General features: G+C 38.1%; 1 protein-coding gene across 1 annotated transcript in view; it reads left to right on the top strand.

Moving 5' to 3' along the window:
• The window catches only part of fbxl17 (F-box and leucine-rich repeat protein 17), a 216,716-nt gene extending 194,032 nt beyond the window's left edge, over window positions 1-22,684 (top strand). Inside the window, exons 9-10 of the mRNA XM_060881467.1 lie at window positions 13,604-13,746; window positions 21,192-22,684. Coding sequence (XP_060737450.1) covers window positions 13,604-13,746; window positions 21,192-21,329 — 281 coding nt within the window. The 3' untranslated portion in view covers window positions 21,330-22,684. The remainder of the gene's footprint in view (window positions 1-13,603; window positions 13,747-21,191) is intronic.
• The last annotated feature ends 3,070 nt before the right edge of the window (window positions 22,685-25,754 follow it).

Below are 25,754 nucleotides of genomic sequence, written 5' to 3'. Positions count from 1 at the left end.
TTTTGTGAGTTGTTGGGGGTTTCTTGTTTGTTTTTTTATTACCGTAAAATATTTGTGAATTCTGGATTTTTGCTGTTGTTAGACAAAGCTGGACAGTGATGCTTTTTGTCACTGACCGCTCTGTACAAATCAACGACCCTGTTTGGTTTAATTACTAACCAGTTGCGATATGATTTCAGTCAGTACCCCTGTGTTTCCTTTTTGCTTTTCTCTGCTCTCATGCTTTCTGTGTTGCATCAAAAACCTCTGTGTCATTAACCTCAGGCTTTATTGCTCAGCACTGCTGCGATGGAAAGCCGCAGTCGCCATGCTGACAGTTTTACCGGATCTCTTGTTGTTTCTGCCATTATCACTGTTTTTATTGCACTTCCATGCATCGACTTACTGGGTCTTAAAAGTTCCTGACCAAAGGCTGCCGTCCGCAGGTGAGAATTCCAGCCGAGAAGGCCGAGCTGTTTTCTCTCGAAGGCCTCCCGCTCTCTCTTGCTGTTATCTGTTTTTGCGCTAGTGTTTTTGTTCCCAGAAGGCTTAAACACAACAATCCTGAATGTCTGTGTAACACTGCAGGAAAATACAGTGCAGTTTGTTTAAGCTGCAGCCATTTTCATCCAATTCGCAGTACTTACTGTGTATAAATACAAGACCAAGAACAAAAACATGCACAGATATGTTGTAAAGAAGAATATCCCACTTTTGTGAAATGGGTTACAGACATTTTCCTTGAAATTTAGAAACCCACCCACCCCCCATGTCTAGCTTACTTTTCATTTGTGCCCTTTGATCCCTGTGCTTTTATTTTTGTGCATCCATTGTCATTCACAAAATCAGTATAACAACAAGCTTCGAGCGGCCTTTTACTCCTCCGCTCAGCAGGAGCTATGAATGCCCATCACTCCGTCTCGGGTTAAGTAGCATTGAGTGTCAAGGTTGGTTAAACTGGCCGAGGCCTGAAGTTAAATACACCCCCTGATGTGAGGGGCTTCCAGATCTGTGCTTTAGAGAAAGAACCCAACAGCTGGAAGATGCGACCCCTGTGCCCCATTGAAGTCGTTCTACATGAGGTGGATGATGAATGAAGCACAATTAGACTGTGGAGGTTTACTTCAGCCTTTTGTGTGAGGCATTGCTCCCAATGTGACGCCTTTACCCTTGCTTCTGCAGTGTAGAAATAAGCAAATATGCATTGGTGGGTAGATGAGTGTCTTTAGACTTAAATGCTGTCTGGTTTGTTCAACATATGTTCTAAAGTATTATTATTACTTTAAAAAGTATATATAATGACTTAAAATATGAGCTGTTTTACTATGTTTAAAGGTTTAAAGATGTACAGAAGAAGATGTTTTGTTGAGTGACATTTAAAACATGAGTATCTCTGACTCTGCTGTGGGATTTAGGTTTATCAGGAGTGTGTTTAGGATCCGAGCCATGCTTTAATGTGAACTTTCCACTCATGTGCTGTGACATGGTGTCTGGGTTTCTGGGAGACTGCACATGCTTGTGTCAGCTCAGTGGGCAGAGCCATAATCCGTTTACTTTCCCCTGTTGAGAGGTTTTTACTGGACACTGATGTGAACTGACCTAAATGCATGCAGGTGGATGTATGGAGGAATGTGGAAGTTTCTGTGGAGAAGATTGTAGGGTTTGATTTACTTACTGAAAATCAAATTCTCAGCTCCATTTGTTCTAAAAGAATCTGGTAGCTTGGGATTAAATTGTATACATATTTTATTGGCTGGCATTTTTAAATAATTTCTAATGAAGCTGTAATTCATGACACAGCTATAAAGTTATCCCAGAACTGACAAGCTACCAACACTGGGCCCTTGAACAAGGCCCTTAATCATCAACTGCTCAGTTGTATAAATGAGATAAACGCCTGTTTGTTATAAACGTTAAATGCAATTGACAAAATGTACAAAATGTAATTTCTCTATCAATATACATGCATCCATACATATACCTCTGTAGTGGATTTTTCTATACATGCGAATATCTTTGTCCTACTCTCTCTTCATGTATCTTATATTGCCCTCAGCTCAACATCCTGCAGCTTCAGTTATATCACTTTAAATCTATCACAGCTGAATGACTTCAGAAAACAGTTTACTCTGAAGTGATGCTCTGTCGTCACTATTCACTCTTAATCCATAGCAGTGAGAACAGAAAACTAATGTAACCATTACGATGGTAAAAAGTCAGTTGGCACTCCTGAAATTTGCTGATGTAAATAGTTTGTAAGATTTGTTTTTATTTATGTATATAATGTGTAGTAATTGACAATTGTGATAACTCAAAACACCAATAAGTGTATTTATTTGAAGAATTAAAGAATTTGACAGGAAGAAATTCATGTTAAATCTGTAATGAACCCATCAGTCCCACAGGAGCTCTTGGTTGCTTCATTCCGCTCGACTACAAACTGTTATAGAAAGGACATTATTTACATTTACATTATTTAATGTCCATTGTCACTCAAAAAAAAAAAAAGGATGGGTTCCTTCTGAGTCTGGTTCTGAGTTTTTCCTTGTCACAGTCACCTCCGGCTTGCTCAATAGGGATAAATGTTAGACATAAATATGCATTTCATTTGTAACTGTATTCTGTTTCTATACTTATGCAAAGCTGCTTTGTCAGTTGTTTAAAGCGCTATAGAAATAAATTGAATTGAATTGAATACTTGTACTGCTGTACTCATGTTCCCTTCATAAAGATCTTATTATCTTATTATATTAAATCTTATTATGTTTTTAATTCTCTGTGTGTGTGTGTGTGTCTGTGTGTGTCTGTGTGTGTGTGTGCATGTGCGTGTGTTCCGTCCATCTTTCTGTCATGTGAATGCTTTGGGATTCTGCTCTGGTGAAATGGAAATTGGAGGTGGCTGAATGTTAACCTGCTCTATTTAAATGCCATCCTAAAACAGGCCTGTGTAATTAGATAGGAGGCCACATTTGCTGTGAGGTTTTTATGGCTTGGGAGAGTGGACATGAGTGCACTATTAGTTCCACCACTGCAGTTTCGAAGTAGTGACTAGGTCAAGGACCAGGCCCTGGTTTACGATTGCAGTAGGACACGAGCAAGGCTCCTTAATATATGGACACTGCTAAAAAAAACAGACGGAGAGCAGCAGTAAATTTGCAGTGCATTCCTGCTAGTTTTTTCTTAAACAGTATTACTGTTGGATTTAAAACATTTTCTTAGGTGCTTTATAACAATCCAGGGTATAATCGTGTACACTCGAAATTGTTTTCTTTCATAATAGGAAAAGATCTACATACCGGTTTTATATCCATTCTGTAAAGCCTTAGAATGGTGGGGTTTTGTTATTATTGTGGTTGCTTTGCTGTGGTGTTGAAATGCAGGTTGTGTATGTGTTGCTGTTTAAGCCCCCAGCTGTGTCTGCTATCAAAATGTGTAATATCCTAACAGGCATTTCCCCTCGCCAGGTAAATCAGTTTAAATGCATAAAGGTGTTTAGCACAGCAAGGCTTTTGTACATTTCATTGTGTCAGGATTGTTTAGTCAATATTAGTTTTGCTGTAAATCAGCAGCTTTTCAGCAGCAGAGACATTTATTCTCGCTAGTCGCTTTGGCACGCTACATCAGTGATATGTATTTGTGTATGTTTATTGTTAGCTTCCTCTAGAGAGTGTTGTGGTTGCTGTAGGTGCCTTATAGTCTCCCATGGGACTTTTCATGTGTGTGAGATGGAGAGAAAGAAGAAGCAATAGAGTGAAGAGTGCAGTTTAGATTCAAATTACTATCTCGATGTCAGTCTTCAGCTCCTCTAGTGCTTTTGATGTTTATTTTTTCTTTAGGGTGTGTGTTTGTTTTTATGACTCAGGATAAGATAAGAAAGGCATAACAATACTGATGGGTTGTCCTCACGCTCCTCTAACACACACACACACACACACACACACACACACAGCAAGACACCTTATCTCAAGAGTTATTCTCTGAGTTTGCCTCCATTTTGCTGATTCCTTTAAGGGTGGTGTGTGTGTACATCTGTGCATATTTGTGTGTATGCATATGTGTGTGTATAGTATCTCAATTGGTCTCGATTTCTCTGTGTTGTGCATATCACCTCAGACTTCATTAGAAGGTTTCCCAAAGCCTCATGGGTAGCGGATGTGTTTTCCTCTCACTCTCGGGTCGTAAAACACTTCAAAATCGCCACGTTTCTGTCACACCGCTTGGTGAATTGAAAATACTAGGCCGTTTTAAATCAGTCTCCAGCTGCACCAAAGTAAAGCCTGTGTCCTTTGCTCACCACTCAGGCTAATTTATTTCCTGTATTGACCATGTCTCTGTGAATTTCCTCTCCCACCACACTTCACCAGAGCCTTCCCAATATGAAGGCACATTTTGCTCCTTTGCTTTTCCCTTACCTGGTTTTAATTAAGTTTGCTCGAGTCGGGCTCTTCACCTCAGGTAACCTCACCTCTCATGAGGGAAAACAAGTGGTGTTGCTGGGATTTCTCAGTAAGCTGTGATTTTTTCCAGCTTTGGCTCTAGTGTTTGTGGGTTTAATGCTGGATTTTTGGATTTTATGTTTGTGAATAAGAAAGGAAGAATCTCCATCAGATGCAACTTATTATTTTCCCTTACCCATCCTTACTCACTATTTTCCCTCAAATTATTAGCTGCTTTCATTCTTAATAACAACTTTCAGTGTTGCTCAGAATCCCAAGCCACATGCGTTGAGAAGCATGCTTAACAGGTCTAATCATAGTCCTAGTCAAACTCTTGACCCCCTGTGTATTTTTTCTGCTCTGATCCTGTGTGTGGGGTTGATGACTTCAGCGCAATGAAAGAAGCTTGCCTTGGTTTAGATCACACTCAGGGCAGACGAAGGCTTGTGTGCAAAACACAAATAAAGCAGCTAGGCTGGGGGATTGTCCTTGACAGGCCGCTTCCTCTGGTAAATATCACCTCGTCTGCGCCTTTTTGGATTGCACCGCCTCAGCTCCATCATTATATTTAAGTCTTAAAATGCAGCACTCTATGGGCCACGTGAGCACTTTCTCCTCGTTGAGGACCAAATTGAAAACATTAGTCAGGGAGCACTCTGATTATATTAGGAGTTATGTGAATTCACTAGAGTCAGTCAAGGAGAATGGGCGTGGTGGTGGGAATTACTGACCCCTTGAATAGCAAATTTGTATGAAACAAAGATTTCCGAGGGCTGAGTGGCAGTTACTCTTCAAATAATGTTGTTCTTATTTTATGACACTGTTGCATGTGGGCATCATAATTCTGTTCAGATTCATGAGGTGTAGCGTAATGCTGTGTGCATCACTGAACATCTTATTCTTCTTATTAAAGAGTCAAAGTCAAAGGTGTAGTAGGTTTTAAAACTTAGGGTCTGTGACTATAAATTGTTTATATTTACTCTATTATTGTTTGTTATATAAATGAAAAAAGTGCTGCTCTTATTTTCTAAAAGCTTTAATGATGTGAACCACTAATTGATTCAGCATGAGGTGTCAGATTGTTAGTGTAATAATTATATGTCACTTACATGTCACCAATCTTTGTGTGTTTGCATTCAAATGAAATAAGAGAATTTCAAAGACAGAATTTGCAATAGGCAACCTTTTATGCCACTAGAAAGTTTTTATTCAATTATTTCTTGTTACTAATATTTGCTATGAACAGTTTTTCCACCACACAATGTAGTATGATAACAGCTAGCCTTTGACGCTAAACAATAAAACCAGCAGATTAGTGCATTGTGTGGATGATTGGCTGTTGTGCAATGGTTTAAATTCTTGTGCTTTTATATATACAATTCAGTTATTGTGGTGTTGCGACAGGTGTACAGGTGGATATATGTATACAGTGATACCTCGAGATACGAGTTTAATTCGTTCCGTGACCTTGCTCGTATCTCAAATTGCTCGTACCTCAAAGCAATTTTCCCCATTTATATTAATTGAAATCCCATTAATCCGTTCCAGCTCGCAAAATTCCACTCCAGTTGTTTGTTTGTGTACTGAATATGAATAAATGTACAGTACATGTATTTATAAATGACAAATATTGTATAAAAACATACAGTAATAAAAGAGAATGTTAAAAAAAATAAACTGGTTTTACTTTACGGAAGATGTGCACGGAGGTCGAGGGAGGAGTAAACAGGCAGAGGAGTTAGGAGGAGTTACACTTTCACTTTCGTTCCCTTACTCGCTACTGTACACTCTTAATGCTACTTTACACTTAAATGGAACTTAATGAACTAAATGAACTAAATGAACTAAACTTCATTTAGAGCGGGGAGAGCAGCAACTAGAAAATAGAATAGACCCCGGTATGACAGAACCATTAATCATGCATAGAGTTAAAAATAGGAAAGGAAAATAATACATGAATAAATGCATAAATAAATAATTAAATAATTAGAGAGAGAAAGGGAGAGAGAGAAAAATATGTGGAGATTTATGACGTAAACTGGCACAAGGAACACAGGTTCCGGCTTGGTGGAGTTGGAGTTGGAGGAGGGAGTTTAAATCGCAGCAGCAGCGAAGCGCTAGAAAGCGGCTCAATGAATGGGAATTTAAATGGTCGGGTAATATGGATGTCGTAACCGGATTGGTGCGCGTCGTGGACAGCTGATTAACATATCAGACATATCAGATGCGGTGTAGTCGCACAAGTTAAATTTTTTAACGGATCCAACGCCTAATACGGATCCGAAAATTACGGATCCGCAGATGGTCGGCACCTCACGCAGCGCCTTTGCGACTCTCCATAGGAAATGAATGACTTCCGGTTTATCGGCTGTCGTTTGTCGTGTGCAGCGGATATGCGGCTTTAACCGAGTGAGACGCGGGAAGCTGAGGCGGGGAAACAGAGCACACGTGGTTGTTGGGGATCTTTGTTTCAGCGGCGGCTCGGATGCTCGTATCTCAAGCCAAAAATATTGTCGAATCACAGCTCGTATCTCAAAAAATTCATATGTCAAAGCACTTGTATCTCGAGGTATCACTGTAGGTTTTGGCAATGGCTTTAATACAGTTCGGCCAATCGGATTTTAGAACCAAAAGATAGACAACCTGCTGGTATGGTGAACAATTATCTGTCTCTTTGCTGCCTTTGAAGGATCCAATTAGTCATTTTGTAGTTTCCATTAATAGCCCTAGGAACTACAAACACACATTCAGTCATGAAGCAGAACTAAATGCATCATCATCTTAAGTCCACTTCTTTTTTACACAACTGGACTTTTCATACTTTTTTGCTGTCTTTACCTTGTCTTGCATATCATTTCTTTTATTTTCCAGACAGGAAATCAGAAACCTGTCAAGAGACACAATTTCCATCTTGTGCAGTGACCAGTGTGAGCGAGACTGGTTGGGGTTGAAACTGACTGTGCTCACACCCATCTCACAGATAGCTTGAAGCGTGTTGCTTGAGTGAGTGTACGCTCATTTATAATGTGCATGATGTGTATTGTTGGTGTACAAGATGCCTAAGTGTGCTTTCTTTGCCCAGCCATTATTGGATTTGCAGGAGAGGAAATGTGGCTTTTATCAGTACTCAGGATGTCATGGACAGTAGCTCGGGGAATGAGGAAAGAGAGAAAAAATAGACATAAATCAGACCAGTGCACACTGTTGCTACAAGAAAACACACAACACCATGCTCATGCACATCTGTTTAAACTTTGAATGCAAACTATTTACTTGTTTGAAATAGTTTTTTCTTTTGATATAACACAGAGACACATAACAGTATCCAAGTGTAGGATAAACACCAACATCAGCACAACATTAATGTCCCTGCAAACATGTGAAACCACAAATTCCACTGTAACAGCCACAAATTGGGAAGGGGAAAGTCCAAATGCAGAGAAGCATAACACAATTGTAAAGTATTAGGTTAAATACTGGCAAGAAAAAAATAATCTGAAACGCTCTACAACTAATGGTGAATGGAAAGGCAGTTATTTTGTGCATATTGTATGCACACAGTGTGGGCTAAACATCTGCTCGTGCCCTTGAGGCCTCAGCATGCATGTAGACGAATCCTCTGTCTGCCCATAATCAGGAAGTTCCAAAACAATATATTCGCATTCGCTCCTTTTTGCAATGCACCGTGGCCATGTAAACCAGTGCAAGCTGTTTGGGTTTGGGGAGGAGGAGAAGAAAACAACGAGTGTGTGTTCAGAATAAAAGCAGCCCTGAAGAAATGATGGGAAGCAGATTCGTGCTCAACAAAAAAAAGTGCACCTCCCTTATAAAGAGTGCATCAAAGGCAAGAAAGCTAATCTGCTTGAAGGCTGAATGGGATGAGACTGGACACACACACACAGGCACACACATACACACACATACACATACACACACACCTATAGATTTTGGCATATGAAAAGGACACAGAGCCCCACATAACAGCATGCTGCCAGGAGAGCGAAACCTGAGACACACTTACACAAGGAAGGAAATGTATAATTTTCTGGAGTTTAAAATAAAGCTAGATTTCTAAACGTGCAATATTTCTCTTCTTTTAACCCCAAGGGCCACAGTCACTTCCATTCATTTTGTATCGTCGCTTGTGAAGGCATTTTGAGCTTGATGATTCAGATACCTGACTGGAAAACATTTTTAAACAGTGATCCAAGGAGTGACTTGTTTATATCTGAATGCTAACATGCTGATCACCAGATCTCAACCAAATGAAACACTTATGGGAGATTTTGGACCAACGCTCGCCTCCAGCATCAGCAAAACACCAGATGGGGGAATATATTTTCACAGAATATGAGATGCTGCAGTCAGTGTTATTTGGATTTTGACGCTTTTGCTGAATTACAGTTGTCTCAGCTAGTAGGAACCTGGACTATCTTTTAAGTAGAAATGTGATTCTATTGCTGTTGTTTCAGTTGAGGGGGAATCCCACACTTTTCTATTATAGTACTAGTGTGATTCATTCACAGCCATTCCCTACGATCCAGACTGTTGGCCCCGGACCGACCTCAGAGACTCCAGTCTACATTTGAGTGCCTCGGTCTGTGAAATACGACTTCACTAAGAAATGATTTTCTTGATTTGTTTGTAAATACAGATTGATTAAAGGAAGTTCATTCTGCTGTGTTTGCTTTCAAGCAATCATTGCATTATTCACTCTCATCCTACATTCTACCTTACGATAAGTGACCATAGACCTTTTATTGTATAACCTCTCAAGCACACCCAAGTGCAACACGGGTCTGAAGGAGTATGAGAGAAATAACACTGGAAAGCTAAGCCATAAGTGGGTTTTAAAATACACCAAACACGCAGATTGGTCAAGTCCAGCTGAATAAATATTTAAAATTATATACACTGTATAATTTTTTTTATTACTAAACACACAACTGAGTAAATAACGTGGCTGAATGTATAAAAATATGCTGTCTCGCTCAGAACTTGTATAGTGTGTGATGCTGATGAGTGGCTTGTTAAACTGCCATGACTAACATCGCTAAGGGTTTTTTTTCTACTATCAGAGTGCACTCTGCTCATGATTCTTCATATAATTCAGATTTTCTAAATACTGTCAGCTATTTTGCTCAGCATATTAGTTAATACCCTATAAATGTGCCAGTAATACCGTTATTCATTCGTTTTAAAAGCAGACGACATGCGATTCACAGATATTCACTAGGAAAATGTGGCAGTATGAGAATAACGAATATCTACAGTACATAAGGCTCGATACAAAAGTACAATGTACAATTTAATTCATTTTGGTTTATTTAGAATTGTACAGTTCTGGTGTGACCAGAAACATCTGTACATTCATCTCATTGAAAATCTAATGACCTTCTACAGCAACAGAGCATTAGCTATTAATGTTTGTGCCGTTCTAAGCTTGGGCTATTTGTCTTGACTCTTTCACAGGAAATGCATATACAGGATAAATAATATGACACGTTCAATAAGTTTGATAAATTCCCTGACACAGATAAATTGAACATATTAGTAGATACTGCTGCTGTGTCTGATGGAGAGAAGAGTGACAGAGCTTGAGGGAAAGTGGTTATACTATTAGTCATTACAGAGAGAGGGAAATGGTGTGTGTGTGTGTGTGTGTGTGTGTGTGTGTGTGTGTGTGTGTGTGTGTGTGTGTGTGTGTGTGTGCTAAGATGGGAAGAAATGTTTTGACAATACCGTGTCTTCGTGTGCTTTTGCCAGTAATTTGAGAAAGGACCAGGGAGATGGCTATCACAGTAGTAATCCTTTCTCTTTAGGGGTTTGGTGATGTGACTCAGAATTAATAAGAGTCTAGCAGGCTTTGTTTTTTTAAAGGAAAACAATTTCTCAAAGGTGTGCTGTCTGGTTATTGATTTGCACTAAATTGTTTCTGCAAATTCTAGGATGTTTTTTTTTGGTGTTTTTTTTCTTCATCTAGTAAGTTATGTTTTTTCCCCATGCCTCTTCCTAAGTATCTACTAGTTAGACATACTCAACACTTTTTATTAGAGATGCCACAATGTCGGAATACCCCCCAAATCGCCCATTGGTTTCAGCTGATAACGACGACTATCCGTGCTATCAGACATCTGCAGAGTGTTTAAAAATAGTTGGTGATCAGGGCCCATTATATCCTGTCAGTCAAAAAAAGTGTGTTGGACATTTAGCAGGCACCTCGTGCTGTGTAAAGAAAATGTGGAATTACTATGCATTTAAAGTTGTAAGCTCTGCACTGTTAGAATTTCATGAAGTGGAACTACTAAAACAAATCTGGTTACCCACCTTAAAGCTGGCAAGGAGTATGGCGTTCCATTAAAGCTAAAAAGGGTCAAGCTTCAAGACTCATTTTACTCATTTAGCACAAGCATTCAGCAGCACAAGTATATTCAATCTGCACAGCAAAAAATCTAGAGACATTACTCAGAGTTCATCTCTCTGCACAATCACTCTATATATCCCAGGACCAGGACTCACAGCCACTTGTAAATCACCTTAAACCTTTCGCAGAGGTCTGCGCACTGGAGGTATAACAACAGTTCAGTTCATGTTAATGTGAGAGAAGATCATACAAAATGTTAAGACATTTTATCAGTTTATTCTCAAAATTCAGTGAATGTAAGTTAAGAAAGTGAATGTGAGTTGTGTTTTCTGTGTATTCAGAAAATGTTTTCCTACTTTGTATTGTGTCTAGTATTCGAATAGTCAAATCAACACAATTCATCTAGAAATCTGTTTGTGGAATTTCATTTATGGTTCTCTGGTTGTGAATGTTTGTGAAGTCCTAAGAGGCTCTTTTTTAGAAATATTTGAGTTGGGTGTTTTTGTCGTGTCTGTGGTAATGGGTTATTGGGTTAACACAAATTGGAGACTTTGTGCTGTGTGTAAGTCTGTTGTTCTCCACTGTTAGAGGTACTATATTGGTCTAAATAAGGGCACTGATGTAATCTCAGTCCCATCAGGTTGGGCAAATAACACCATCTCTAGTGTTCCTCCTGGCAGACAGGTTGCCCTGTACAAATACACACACACACACACACACACACATATACACACACACACAATTAGACCAGCAACAGTTGTTACTAAAGCAAACCTCTTTTCTTCATGAATCCTTTTTTTGACTCATCAATCTTTACTGATACAAGGTTAAAAAGAGGTTATACCAAATGTTTGCCAGAGAAATACGTGTGTGTGTGTGTGTGTGTGTGTGTGTGTGTGTGTGTGTGTGTGTGTGTGTGTGTGTGAGTTTGCGTTTGGCTGAGGTGGTCTGCACCTAGGAAGTAAAGTTTTTAGATTTGGTCTGACCGTGACCCTTGCAGTAGATGCACTCCTCCCACATACACATACACACACACGTACACACAAACACAGGCATAGTGATGGATGTTTCCCCCTTTTATGAACCCTCAAGTATCTGTACACACAGGTGTGTGCTTACATAGCTCAAAGACCTGAAGTAGTGACTTCACATCCCCTCTCACTCAGCACACCCACTCAAACCCACACTCAGGCCCACTTCTCTGTACATAGCTTTGGAGTACTGCAATAAATTAGCCTTGTTGACCCTCATTATACACACACACACACACACACACACACACACACACACACACACAGGGGTTTCTTGCTCCAGCTATGTATGTGTGTATGTTTGTACATACACACAGACTTGAGTAGCATCAACAGCTGCTGAACCGGAGGCTCCAAAAGTCTGAAACCTCTTATTAGGAAATGTATTTACAAAAACAACACACCGAATCAATTATCCTAGTTAATGTTTACCTCTGAAGAATACATGATTTAAAAACTGGATTATATTGATTCTCTATGTAATCATATTTTGTGGAATAAAGAGGGTTTCCTTTTCACAAATGCTGCTAGGTACATTCTCTTTACAGAGCTCAGAACTCTTAATTATCCGAAGAATGTTTTTTTCTCTTCCTATCAGTGTAAATAGATGTAAAATTAATCACTCTGAATATAATAGATCTAAATAGATCTAGATAACAAAACACCAAACCAAAAGAATTCCTTATAAAAGGGTGAACACACAAATACAGCCATGTTATTTTGAGTTGATGTATTTTATCTGTACTTTATGCTTGATATTGTTTCAGATGGTAAAATCTTCAACACTGTGAACATTCACATCACATACAATGCTGACTCATGAAAGTCATCAATAATGTACTAATTACCAAAGATTATAACATTGATGCTTACTTTCATAGATCTTATTTAAATGATTTTTCTATAAAGCAAAAGCTCAAGGGTTTTTTGTTCACAACACAACCAGCACTGTTTCAGCTTATAGTTCTACAGTTAAATGTTGTGCAACAAGTTCAATTATCGCTTACATTTGTGCAGCTTTTTAATTATCATTCCCTCATGAGCTTCTTTTTTCTTTCTTCAATTAAATAAAACAACAAACTGCAGCTTGTCAAATAATTGATCAAAATAAAGCTCTCTGTCCTGAAGATCTTCTGTGGCAGAACACCTAATGAAGCAGGCTTACCTCTAAGCCCTGACGCATGTTTAAATCTGTTTATTGTTACTTACAATTATGCGAGCGTCTGCTGTTCACAAAGTCCCACTGAATGAGTTGTTACTTTAACACATTAGAACAAGCGCATTAGTATAAACCTGTGATTTGCTTGGCAGCAGACACAACATTAGAGCCATGCTGTTATACAAGATTAATCATCATGTTCTGGCCAATCACATTTGAGAGTTCAACAAGGGTGTGGTGTCAGCTACTGTAAATGAGTGGAAAAGAAATGATAACTGAGCTATGACAATGTGGAATTTTTTTGACTGAAAATGTTTCTTGGTATTGGCCACAGATCTTTGGTGTGGAATCAAATGAGTCAGAAAGCCTTTAAAGCAAACCACAGGCCAGAGTGGGAAAATATGTGTTGGGAGGATTTTTATCATCTTAATGAAGCAGTATTGCCGTGTCATCTGTGGGCTCTTTTGTAATGTGTTTATGAAGGTTTTCAGTCATCCACGTATGAGAACTTGCTTCAACTAGACCCGTAGTATTAACGCTTACTCTCTCTCTGTCTCTCTCTGTCTCTCTCTCTCTCTCTCTCTCTCTCTCTCTCTCTCTCTCTCTCTCTCTCTCTCTCTCTCTCTCTCTGTAGCATTGATAGCTATTGGGCAGTACAGCAGCACCATCGAGACGGTAGATGCAGGCTGGTGTAAGGAAATCACAGACCAAGGAGCCACACAGATCGCTAAGAGCAGCAAGTCCCTGCGCTACCTGGGCCTGATGAGGTGTGATAAGGTGAGGAATTCAGCACAGAGCCTTGCAGGCAATGGAAATGCAGAGGCTCAGCTTTCAATTGAAAATTGGCTCTGTTATGTGTTAAAAACCTTTATGGTCAACTCTTTAGAAGCACACAGCAGGTACACACACTGTCACACTGATCAGCAGCAGCACATGAGAACAGGTCACACTTTTCTGAAAGTGAGCACACAGCATCACACCTCACAATACACCATAAAATGTTTCATCGGAAAAGCATGCACTGGGAAGAAGTAACTGGGAAAAACTTCATACTGTGCTTAAGTATGTCCAGCAAAGCATGCTGGGACAGGAACTCACAAAATTGCACTGTGGGCTAGAGGAACTTTTTGCTACAATACAAAAGAGGTACGGTATGGGACATATTTTTAGTTTTTTAGCCATTGTGCAGTTGCAACTCTCTCCTGCTGTATCACTTTGTTTCCCCCCACCTCTCTCTCTCTCTCTCTCTCTCTCTCTCTCTTCATTTTTGTTTTCCCTCTCTGTCCTCCTCCTGCTCTCTTCTTTCCTCCCTCTAGTTCTACAGTTACCTCCCTTACCTCTTCTCTTCCTCCCTCTTTCCCTACCCTGTTATCTATCGAGTCACTTAAACACTTGAAAAATAGGTTAGCAATGGAACATGCATTCCACCCCAATTTTCAAATTATATTTCCCAGATCGAAACATAATATAATTTCTTGATATTTTTTGCTTGGGTTGTCAAAACAATTTGAGTTTTTTGTTGTTGTTGTTTTGTTTTTGTTTGTTTTTTTTTTTCACAAAATGAAATATCACTTTCCCAACATAATTTTATATAATTAAAATGCATTGAAATAAAATGTATATTGCTTGTATTAATAAGATAGGAATTTATCTGCATTAGCTGCCACTAACGAGGGCTCTGTTCTCCTCCACTCACAACTTTTTGTTGAGGTTCAGCCTAATTTCCATATTTGTCAATTCAATTTTTTAAGTGCTATTTATATTTTTGATGTTGCTGTTGCCTTTGGGCTTGTTTACAGCTGAAAAATGTTGATATCTACATTCTATACGTTACATGATGATATAAGGCACTAAATAGATTTATATACATGGAGGCACATACTGTAGGACACTTTTTATACCTTGTCTTGCACCTAATTTACCATTCATTTTGTTTAAAATAATTGTGTTTGTGCCTTACTGTATATACTGTACACTGATCAGCCATATCCACATGGACATGGACTCCATGAGATCTCTGAAGGTGTGCTGTGGTGTCTGACACCCAGATGTTAGCAGTAGATCCTTGAGGCCTCCATGGATTGAATTTTTTGTCCAGCACATCCCATTGATACTTGATGGGATTGAGATCTGGGGAATCTTTGTCATGTTTCTCAAACTTTTCCTGGACAATTCTTGCACTGCATTTAGGGAATACAGTTACCCTGAAGGAGTGTACATGGTCTGCAACAATGTTTAGGTAGGTGGTACATATCAAAGTAACATCCACATGAATGCCAATCCCAAGGCCTCCCCTGGTGCCATCTCTTCCTCAGTAAGTGAGGTACACACAACCAGCTGTCCACATGATGTTAAAGAAAATGTTATTCATCAGGTCAGGCCATGTTCTTTCATCTAAAAGCATAAACTACTGGGGGAAGACTAATAGGACTAGCTATCCTGGTTTTATGACTTTGATTGCTCAGGCTGTTTAACACTTGTGGAGAGAATATCTTTAGTGCAAACATGATTGCATTATTCACTGCAGTGCGCAGACATTGATCGCTACATGTGATGTTATTAAAAGAATGAGTTTTTCAAGAACATATCCAATTATTTTCAGTGATTGAAGAAATAATTACATACGCATTGTCTGGCAAGACACATTATTATTAATTGATTGGAAAAAAAATTATATTTGGAGTGCAAATCCATGGGAGTGCAGTCACAGCATGTTGTTCAGTGTGTGTGACCTCGGGTCCTTTTTAATGTTCTGTGGCTGGAATGTCAGATTGAGGGGAAAGATGCACTGGCTGTAGTGTTGAGGTCACTTCTGAGTTCAGATCCATGTAAAATTCCTGAATGACTCGAATGAGCAGATGTGTTAAAACACTAATAGCATTCCCTAAACCTTCATGTTGTGTGCAAATTACAACTTCAATGATTGTCTGTCTGTCTGCCTGTCTTTCTGTTTGTCCGTCTGTCAGTCTGTCCGTCCGTTCATCCATCCATCCATCCATCCATCCATCCACATTATTAATAGATCACCTGCTATAAAATCACACCTACCAGCTATGTAAGAAATAAAATATGATCTGATGTGCTGTTACAGTAAAATCATGAATGGTGGGATAGTGTGATACCTCCTCAGTGTTAACACACCAAAGTAGAATATTATATTATCCAGTAACAGAATGGCACAAAGTGTTTTATTCCACTTATCCAACAGCAATTTGCTAATTATAATGTTTACCTTATTAATTTATGACACGTTATACTTTCTAACTGTTTATAGTTACATTTGATGTTGTGGAATATCTGTGAAACAAGTTCATTCCTGCTATAATTTACCTTATAACACGAACAAAATATCATTTTCTCATAATCATCTTTTTTAAGAAAAAAATAATAATCCTGTGTAGTAATTATGCCTTTGTAGAAGAAAATTTGTGAATGGTTAGAAAGCACTATTACTTAAGACTCCTTGAAGAAATAAGTTCCTTTAAGAGGTAAATCCCTCCTTAAAGAAACCTTCCCCATATCAACAATGTTTTCTTGTCTCAGTTATACACATTTTTCATGTTTATTATTAGCCTTACATTACATACAGTCTTCCATACAAGTCATTATGAAAGAATTGTTACGCTATATAAAACGTGTTACAAATAGCGCATTAGTATAAACTTATTTCCATTATTGCCATCAGTGCAGTCTGAGCCTTCGTGATATAGAAAATGAATCAACAGCTTGAGAGTGAATAGAATCCTGACTTAGACAGTGCTGTGGTAGTAAATCTAAAACAATAATCATTTCTGTTGATTTCTATTGTTGGCAAACATGAGCTGCATTCAGGTCATTGTTTAAACAGTGTGGTGTGACTGTCCAAACGCTCCCCCCATCACCAGCAGTATAAATCCTGAGGTTTTCTCTATCCCTCTGTGGCTGGGAACATAATTAGATCTGCTCTTTGTTTGGGAGGAATGACGTTCCTGTTTCTGCTGTTGATCAGTGTGTCACCTGTTTGCTCATGCGTGACAGAATAGCGCAGGTAGGGTTCTCCTGTGAGCATGTTCAGCCACCCAGGTTTGAAAGAAAAAAGAGAGCACGCTTCAGTGTGTTGCTCTTCCAGATTGCACAGTGTTGAGCAAAATTGGTTGGAATTAGCAACTACTAAATGTGCAGATGTGGTTAAATCAATTTTTTTTCACAAATTATTGGTTAGGCAGCTAATATATTCAATACAGAATATCAAAAATATTTGACACAATTTCAGCATTTATAGTCTGCTTTTCAGTGAGTTATTATCAGTGGAATTTGTACTATTTCTTTCTACTCATAGTGATATAGAAAGGAATTGTGAGCCTGCTCCTTACATTGCTGATTTCTTTTCTGGCCTCAGGCAAAAAAAAAAATTAAGATTTCAGCTTTGAAAGAATGCTGTTAATTGAGGCCAGCCAAAATAATCAAATCAATTCATATTGAGGCCCCGGACAGTTTTTCAGCTCCCTCAAAGGCCTTGATGTGCAGCATGGAGGAACCAAGTGACAGCTCTGTCTTTTTTATTTTATTTAAGAGAAATTGGTCCAATTTAACAATCTTTCTTTGTACACGGCAACATTTCTGACTCTTCCTTCATTTTTGTTACGAAGTAATTGAAACAGCATATTTTCATATCTTCAGCATTTTTTTTCAGACTAGAAGGACATCATCTGTTTCCAGTCCAATAGTCAGTGTCTGTGAAAATATACAATGCCTTAAACACACACAACCTGTCTAAGTCTTATATTTATGTAGAACATTTAAAGATGTTCTCATCTAAAATGTCAGTTGGGATTTTGCTCTTTTTGTCTACATCTCAGAGAAGTCTTAAGTACAAATATCTGTAGATTTGACTAATGTGCACCCAGAGGAGCGAGCCAATATTCAGGAGAGAGAAGAGAGTCGGAGGAAGAGAAAAGAGGCTGCTGTAATCACTCATAGCTTAAAGACATTCTTTGTAAACAGATACAGAAACAAATTCCATCCACAGATCTGATGTTTGCCAGCAACATGCAGAGAATGCTATTTTATGTTTATGGGATGATTATAAAAATGATTTGAATGCTTGGCTGTGAATTAGAATAAAATGAAGAGCAATATTATGCTTTCTAAAATGGAGCATTATATTTTAGCACAGATAGTTTAATGAAACTGCGGGAGAATTCCACAGTGGCGAAGCTCAAGCAGCCAAACCTCTTGAAGACAAAGTAGCATAAGAGATTTCAAATTGGTTGTGGATTTAAATTCATAAAGTAAATGTACTAGAAGTTCTCATGGGTTTATTTAAGGCTATGGTTTCTGAAGAATGGCAGTTTTACACAAATGACCCAAATCATTTTTTCTTCATTTGATTTGAAATTTGTTATTCCATCAGCAATATAAGAATAACCTGTCCAGCATGTAGTGCTCACTCTGACTCCTGCCTGTTCTACATTTGTACAAATACAGACGAAATGTCAGAAGCCAAAAATTGACTCGAGTATGGACACGTCCATCACACTCACTCGGCGTTCTTCCCAGCAAAACGTATCAAGCCCATTTCCCAGAATGTGATGTCAGCTCTCTGTATTCTAGAGGGTAATGCCTGTCCAGGTTTCCAACAGAAATAGTCACATTTCACTCCACTCAGACTGTGTGAACATTTAAGACTAAAAATGTTACGACAGCTTAAAATATAGACCCTGTTTTAAAAAAAAACCTTTATAGTTTAAGTCTCGAATTCAATCACAAGTCAATACTTCCAGGCTAAGTCCCAGTCAAATGCTGAGCTTTCTCTCTCTTAGCCTTTATCAAAGCCACACTCACACATTTCAACATTTTACTGCTGTGGATAGAGCACAGGCAGCTTTAGAGCGTTGTAAATCTTTGTGTTTATGCAGTCTGGTAGGGAGATCCAGCACTGTGTGATCCCTGCATACTCCAAAACACTTTTAAGCATTAACCAAAATCTGTGTGGCAATGGCCTTTAGCTCCAACCTTATTTTGTGTGTCTGTGTGTCCATCTGTCCATCTGTTTTCTTTTTAATAGGCATTTGTTACATTCGTTTTTCTTTTAGACTTTCCCCTTTCCCTATTTTTGTCATATTGTAGCTGTAAGCTTGTTATCGTCCACATGAAGAAATAATCTGTTGTGTTTGTTAGATCTCATTCAGAACTGGAGGCATAAATATTTCATTCAAAGCTCTTTTAATATTAGCTTGATCTTTTTTCTCTTCGTATAATCACATTAAGTGTTAGGGTAGCCGGATTTGCGCTGCAGCTCTTACTGAGATCTGTCAGTTTTATGAAGTGTTTTAGTGAGCTGAATGCTTGGTAAGTTGTTGGTAAAAAGCTAATTCAGACCCCAGTAGTACATTTATATCACCAAAATGGGTCTTTAGACTCAGCAATAAAAACAAAAGCATGGTAATGTCTCTTATGAAAGTTGTTATATGTGCACTGTGCTTATTATAGCTGTGCAAAATGGGCATTGTGTATGGCTCACACATTGCATATTTAAGCACTTTGAAGTCCTGTAGTTTGGGGCACAGACATAAAACAGGATAAAGATATTGAACAATATATCAATCCAGTATGACCTGACTCAGCAGGAAGCTGGATAATTCATGCATATGAGGAGATATTGGCTTCTTTACAATAGGACATGTATGGCGAGTATGGTACAATAAGGTGCCACAGTTGTGAGTGGATATTAGATTTCACTCTGTCCTTGGTCACAGCCATGCACTGCCTGTCAAACAAGATTAACAAGGCCTCTGATCCTGAGATTAAAGTCTTTGAAGATAAAAAATGAACAAGTATAATAAGAAGAGTTTCAGCAAATCAGGAACCCCAACCTCAGATATGTGAAAGATTAAAAACATCAATCTCTGTTGTAACGGCATTTCATATAGATCTTGTGTAGCCTCAGCAGTGTGCACAATGCCCTGAGCAGCTGGGCTTTTAACACTGTCTACACATGATTTAAGATTTAGTAACAGAAAAATGTTTCCATACTGTCCACTTGACAAAATATAAAATAGAATAGAATTTACACAAATGAGCCACATTAAAAAATTTTAATTCACTCGATTCTTAACACTGTGTGCTGTTGCCTCGTTGATCAGCGACTGATTTTTCACTGTTAAATGAAAAGAAAAAGATTCATATAATTATAGTTATATATTCCTGTAAAGCCAGCTATTATTTTGTTGTTGACTATATTTTATCATCTGTTGGGGAAATAACTTATTCAGGACAGAACTAAATAACTAAAATTTGAAAGATCTTTCTTATTACTTTTAAATTAAATAATAATAATATAATATATACAATTATACAGGGGGGCAACGGTTTGACGCCATTGGAGGCAGGCTACTTTTCCGTAGCCCCCCTGCACACACACACATACACACACACACACACACACACAGTCTCTTGTGATTTTTTTTGACAGTTGCACTTTCTACAAGGATCTTGACCAATAACAGCTCTAGCACTTTCTTGCATACCATAGCGATAGCACAATGACTCTTACACAGAAGAGGTAACAGGCATGTGCTCAACTGTTTGTGTTTTTATACATTTTTTTTTTTTTTTACACTGACAGGTATTTTAAGTCACTCTGTGGAGTTTTACCCTTTTGTTTTATCCTTCCCATGATAGAAATGTCATTTTCATTCTGAAAAGATTTCCGATTGCATATGATGAAGAAGAACTACAGAGCCTCCTCTGGGGATTGGGTTGTTCATTTGTAATCCGAATGCCACGCTGTTGACATTGTACAAGATGAAAGTTAAAGGGTGGAAAGTTGTTTCGACTCATTGCCTCAGAGGACGAGGGTAATTATCTCAGCGAACAGCCGAAGCGTCTGTGTTCTCTCCAGGTCCCACATTACAAGTGCTGTTATTCAGAAGATGTAGGTTTGTAATGCTGTTGATGCTGTGCAAATGGAATGGTAATGTACAGAAAATGCTGTTTCCTTCATGCATGACATTGGATCAGTAGGTCACGTCATAGGCTGGATATTTAATAATATATTTATCCATCCATTTACTTATTTATTAATTTATTTCTGTTTCTGCTCACAGGGTAAAAATGGTGAATGTCTTTACATTTCGGTTATTGTGTTGAATGTCAAAAGTTTTCTGCAAATCTCACACACACACATACATTTACACTAGTGTTTATATCAATTTTGTTTTGTGTTCTGTGTGTTTCTCTAGGTGAGCGAGGAGACAGTGGAGAGACTGGTCCTGCAGTACCCACACATTGTGTTCAGCACAGTGATGCAGGACTGTAAGCGAACTCTGGAGAGGGCCTATCAGATGGGCTGGAGCCCCAACACCTCCACTGCATCCTAGCTATCACACACACACACACACACACACACCTATATTCAGTCATATCAGTAAAGATGAACTGTTGTTTGCCTTCCTTTTTCAGCACAGCTAGTTGGATTTCAAAACATTAACATTGTGCTGGTACAATTTCAACAGGCTAGTATTGATTTGTTTGCAATTTACTTTATTATTAATTTTTTTTTATTTGTTGGAAAATCTATTATCATAAGCAGATGTTAATATTTACAGACTTTAGTCATCCAAAACAAACATCTTGCTAGCACATGCTCATCCTTTTTCATGCAACTGTGTGCAATCCAAGCATTAGTGTCTGAGGAATAGTTTATCTTTTGGGAGTTTTATTTGTGTTCATCACAAAAACTGTACTGTAAAACACCCACCATATTCTTCCAGAGTTTCAGTCCATGATTTATGACAATATGTTCATAGAAATGTCACCTTGAAGTTTAGTAACAAGTCATTACTTGACTACACAGATACACAGATTTTTCATTAATGGTTTGAACAGTTATTCTGTTACCTTTTAGATGAAACTGATTTCTTTATTGTGGACCGGACTCAATAATATCTACCTTTTATGGTACATTTGTTTCCGAGTGTTTCAGTCCAGTGAAGTAGGCAAACTCATCACATATAAATCTAACTCAGCGTTCATAGTAAAAACAGAATATTGGGCTTGTGATACAGTATATCCAGGATTATAGGGAGTGTTATAGAAAATATTATGTGTTATGTTTAAACCTTCTATTCTTCTTTCCTTTAAAAAAAAAATGTTGTTTAACCCTTGTGATATTGTACACGGTGGTTTGAAGTTGCTTTTGGCTGTTGAGAACTTTTGGAGAAAAAAAAACAACAACAAAAAAACAAGGGTTCTTCAGTATGGAATTTTGCATAACCTTTTATTCATATGCTGCCAGGCTACTGTATTTGCCTGCGATCTGACTGAGATGTGGAATGATAACTCTTCCATTTGAAGTAGAAAGAATACCCCCTCCCACACACACACACACACACACACACACCCCTCATTTCCATAGCTAGCCTGTGATATACTCTTATGCAAACCAGGGTATTTTCCTATTGTGTAAGAAACAGCTGCAGCCAGTTCTCGTAGCTGTTGCACTGCATCATGTTCTAAGGGGAACCACAGGTCTTAGTAAACATTTTCCTTTTGCTGTACTTAGGGATTAGAGTCAATTAAAACATACATTTCTAATTCAGTATAGGCTCCTAGACTGTTTGTACCCAAGTGTGTATGTTCCCTTCATGAGTGTGTGGAGTTTTTGAGGCCAGATTTTGATTGAATAATTGAATGGGGTGAATGAAATAAGGAATAAAACCTTACTTTCCTTGTATTTTGCTTTTGTGCTCTGTTTTATCTGAGACCTCCCATTGTCATTATGTTACACAGACAGGCTTGGCATTTCCTAACCTAACCTTTTTGTCCTTTTTTTTTCCCAACAATTCTGCCAGAACGAGAGGATTTGTTGACCTTTGGGAATAATTTGTCAGATTATGACATAAATATAAGGATGGTAATCAAGTCATTACTAACACACCATCCTCAAATGTTGTCTTTTCCTCCGTAACAGAGTTCCCTCTCTATCCTAGCCAGGAACGCACCCCTCATGGGACACCAATGCATTGAGGAGCATTCAAACACATTCACTCCTAGAGGAAGTTTAGAGTCCACTTCTCAGCCTGTTTTTAGGAAGTGGAAGGAACAAAACAAGGGGAGAACATGAAACTCTGCACAAACAGTAACCCGAGATCAGGATCAAACCCCAAAGCCTAGAGCTGTGAGCAACAACACTAACCACCACCGTGCTGCTGTTAAGTATTTAAATAAACACAGGGCTTAAGCGTATATAACTGTTTTTTCTGAATCCAACAAAGCTCTATTTCATATCTAATCAGGTTTCTCTTCAAGGTCATGTGTTGTCTTTCACTGATGATTACAATGATACATATATAAACAGATGCATTGTTCAGAGTCTCTTATTCAACATGTTCACTCAACAGAGATCATCTCTGCTACCGTTTCTCTCTTATTTTTTCATCACAAATCATTTATAAAATCAATCGAAACAATTCAGAATACATTTGGTTTAATAAAGCATTTCAATAATAGGCACAAAAACTGTCACAATTATTCACTTCTTAATTAGATATAAACATAACTCCTTGTATATAAACCCTTCAGCTTTAAGAACATTGAATTATTCTGATTTTATCAATATTGCAGTAATTCTTTTTGTTTTTTAGTAAAAAAATGTTTCTTATTCTCTCTCTGTTCTCTATTTTATATTATATGTATTATGTATTAAGACAGATGGTTGTATATTGGTTTGTCATGCCAGTCTTCCCCTATTTAATGGAAACTCACTTTTCAAAAAAAGAAAAACAATACTCTGATAACTCATTACTTTTCCACTCTGAAGGCTGTCTAGGGTCTCACCAGCACTTTTTCAAATATTATCCTTCATCTGAGGGATGAACTCTGCATGGACAGTTTGCTCAGTTAGTCAAGGATTTTTTATAAACCTGTAGAGTCACTTCATGGTGTTTTCCTGTCTCTGGGTGATCAATATTCCTGTTTGGACTGATTAAAATACTGAATCTTTATTGTAGCCATAAGCATAAATAATAATTTTGCACCTTAACCAAACAGAATTGAACAATTTCTAAATAATTCTTTTTTTTTTTTATTCTTTTTATGAATTTTTGCAGACATACACAGTGTATTACCTCAGTTGCAAAATGATATAGGACATCTGTTAATCGAAGAAACACAAAACCCCCACCTACCCTCCCCTGAGGCCACAAGGAAGAAAGAATGAGGAAAAAAAAAACAATAATAAAAATTAATTAAAATAAAAAGATAAAATCAAATAATAAAAGTTTCTAAATAAATAAAAAGGGGTCTCAAGAGTTGTCCTCTAATAAGGCTCTAATGAGAAGGTCCAGAGGGTACTGTGGGGTTCTCAACAAAACCCAAGTATATGGCTCCAGATTTTATAAGCGAGTAAGCGAGTGAGTTTTTTAAGTTAGATGCATTCCAATAGCTCTTGTATCTGATCCTTGTGTGATTGGGGAAGCATGTTTCCATTTGAGTAGAATGGCACACCTAGCCAACAAGGTGGTAAATTCAATGATATCACATGTTGTGGATGATACAGGTGAGGGAGTGAGAAGACCAAACAGGACTATCAATGTGTTAGGGGCAATGGTGGTGATACGGGCCTGTGAGAGTTTTCCAGAAATGTCTGACCAGTAGCCCATTAACATTGCACAACCAGAACATATGAAGGTGAACAGCCAGAGATTAATAATTCTTTTTCAAGGTAGATATTTTCACAAAGAGACTTCACTGACCACCATGGAAATGTGTCTTACTTGCAAGGGTAACCAAAATGATCAAGAAAGACAGTAACTGTGGTCTCTGAAACAATGTCTTAGCAAAACATAAATACAGTGTACATGGCACTCAGTAGTTGGACTTTGGTAATCTGAATTAAGAGGTGATGTTCCTCTGTGCTCATTAGCCACAAATAATTCTGTGTTTGTGCTCTGAGGCTTGACTTTCAAATTCTGCTCACCTACACTCATTAACTGAAGAGCGTGAGGCACTCCGCCTCTTCCCTTTGAATGTTGGATGAGGAGGCATTTAAAAAGGCTCTTTACCCTCGTCAGAGCTGCTTTTAACTTGTAATGACTGTGGTGAAGTGGAAGCCATGCCACCAAAATCATTTCTGGCAGCTTAAATGTGAAGCGCAGTAAATGAATTCATCAATGCAACTCTACACTGGCAGCAAATATTGCATTTGTGATAGTAACAAATTATTGAAGGTCCAATTTTCCAAGCCAGTCCACCTGACGCTGGCATCTTACTTAAGCTTTTTAAAGCAAGGCATCATTTATGACAGCAGAATCAACTGGCTAGAACCTGGTTCAGTTTATTGGCAGTAGGTTTCATGAACAAATATGTCCAACTTTTTAGTCATCTCTGCATTATAATTAGTAATATAATTACCATCTTGTTTCAGACTCTGGTTGGACTCAAGACTATTTGTCATGGTCATTTAAATATGTATAAATGAGAACTAGCAGCACAATAACTAAATTTTTGTATTAACTTGTTAATATGTTAAAAATGTAAGCTTTAGCTAAACTGCCATTTGAATTATACAGACAGAAATGGCATTTTAACCGAATATTGAATGTCTTTTGCTAGAGTTTGTTTCTGGTCGGATTCTGAACTTGATGTCTGGAGATTGAGACATTTGTTGCTTTTAATAAATGTTTTGAATAGAAAAAAGTACTGACAGTTGACACATTACAGGAAAAAAACAAACTATAAAGTGTCTTACTTGCTGTGGTTTTGGGCCACCACAAGCTGTCAGAGCAGCTGTAATGCCCCTTTGG

Source organism: Tachysurus vachellii, chromosome 11, assembly GCF_030014155.1.
Source record: "Tachysurus vachellii isolate PV-2020 chromosome 11, HZAU_Pvac_v1, whole genome shotgun sequence".
Lineage (NCBI taxonomy): Eukaryota > Metazoa > Chordata > Actinopteri > Siluriformes > Bagridae > Tachysurus > Tachysurus vachellii.
The sequence above is the reverse complement of the archived record's forward strand: the minus strand, read 5'-3'. Positions and strand labels throughout refer to the sequence as shown.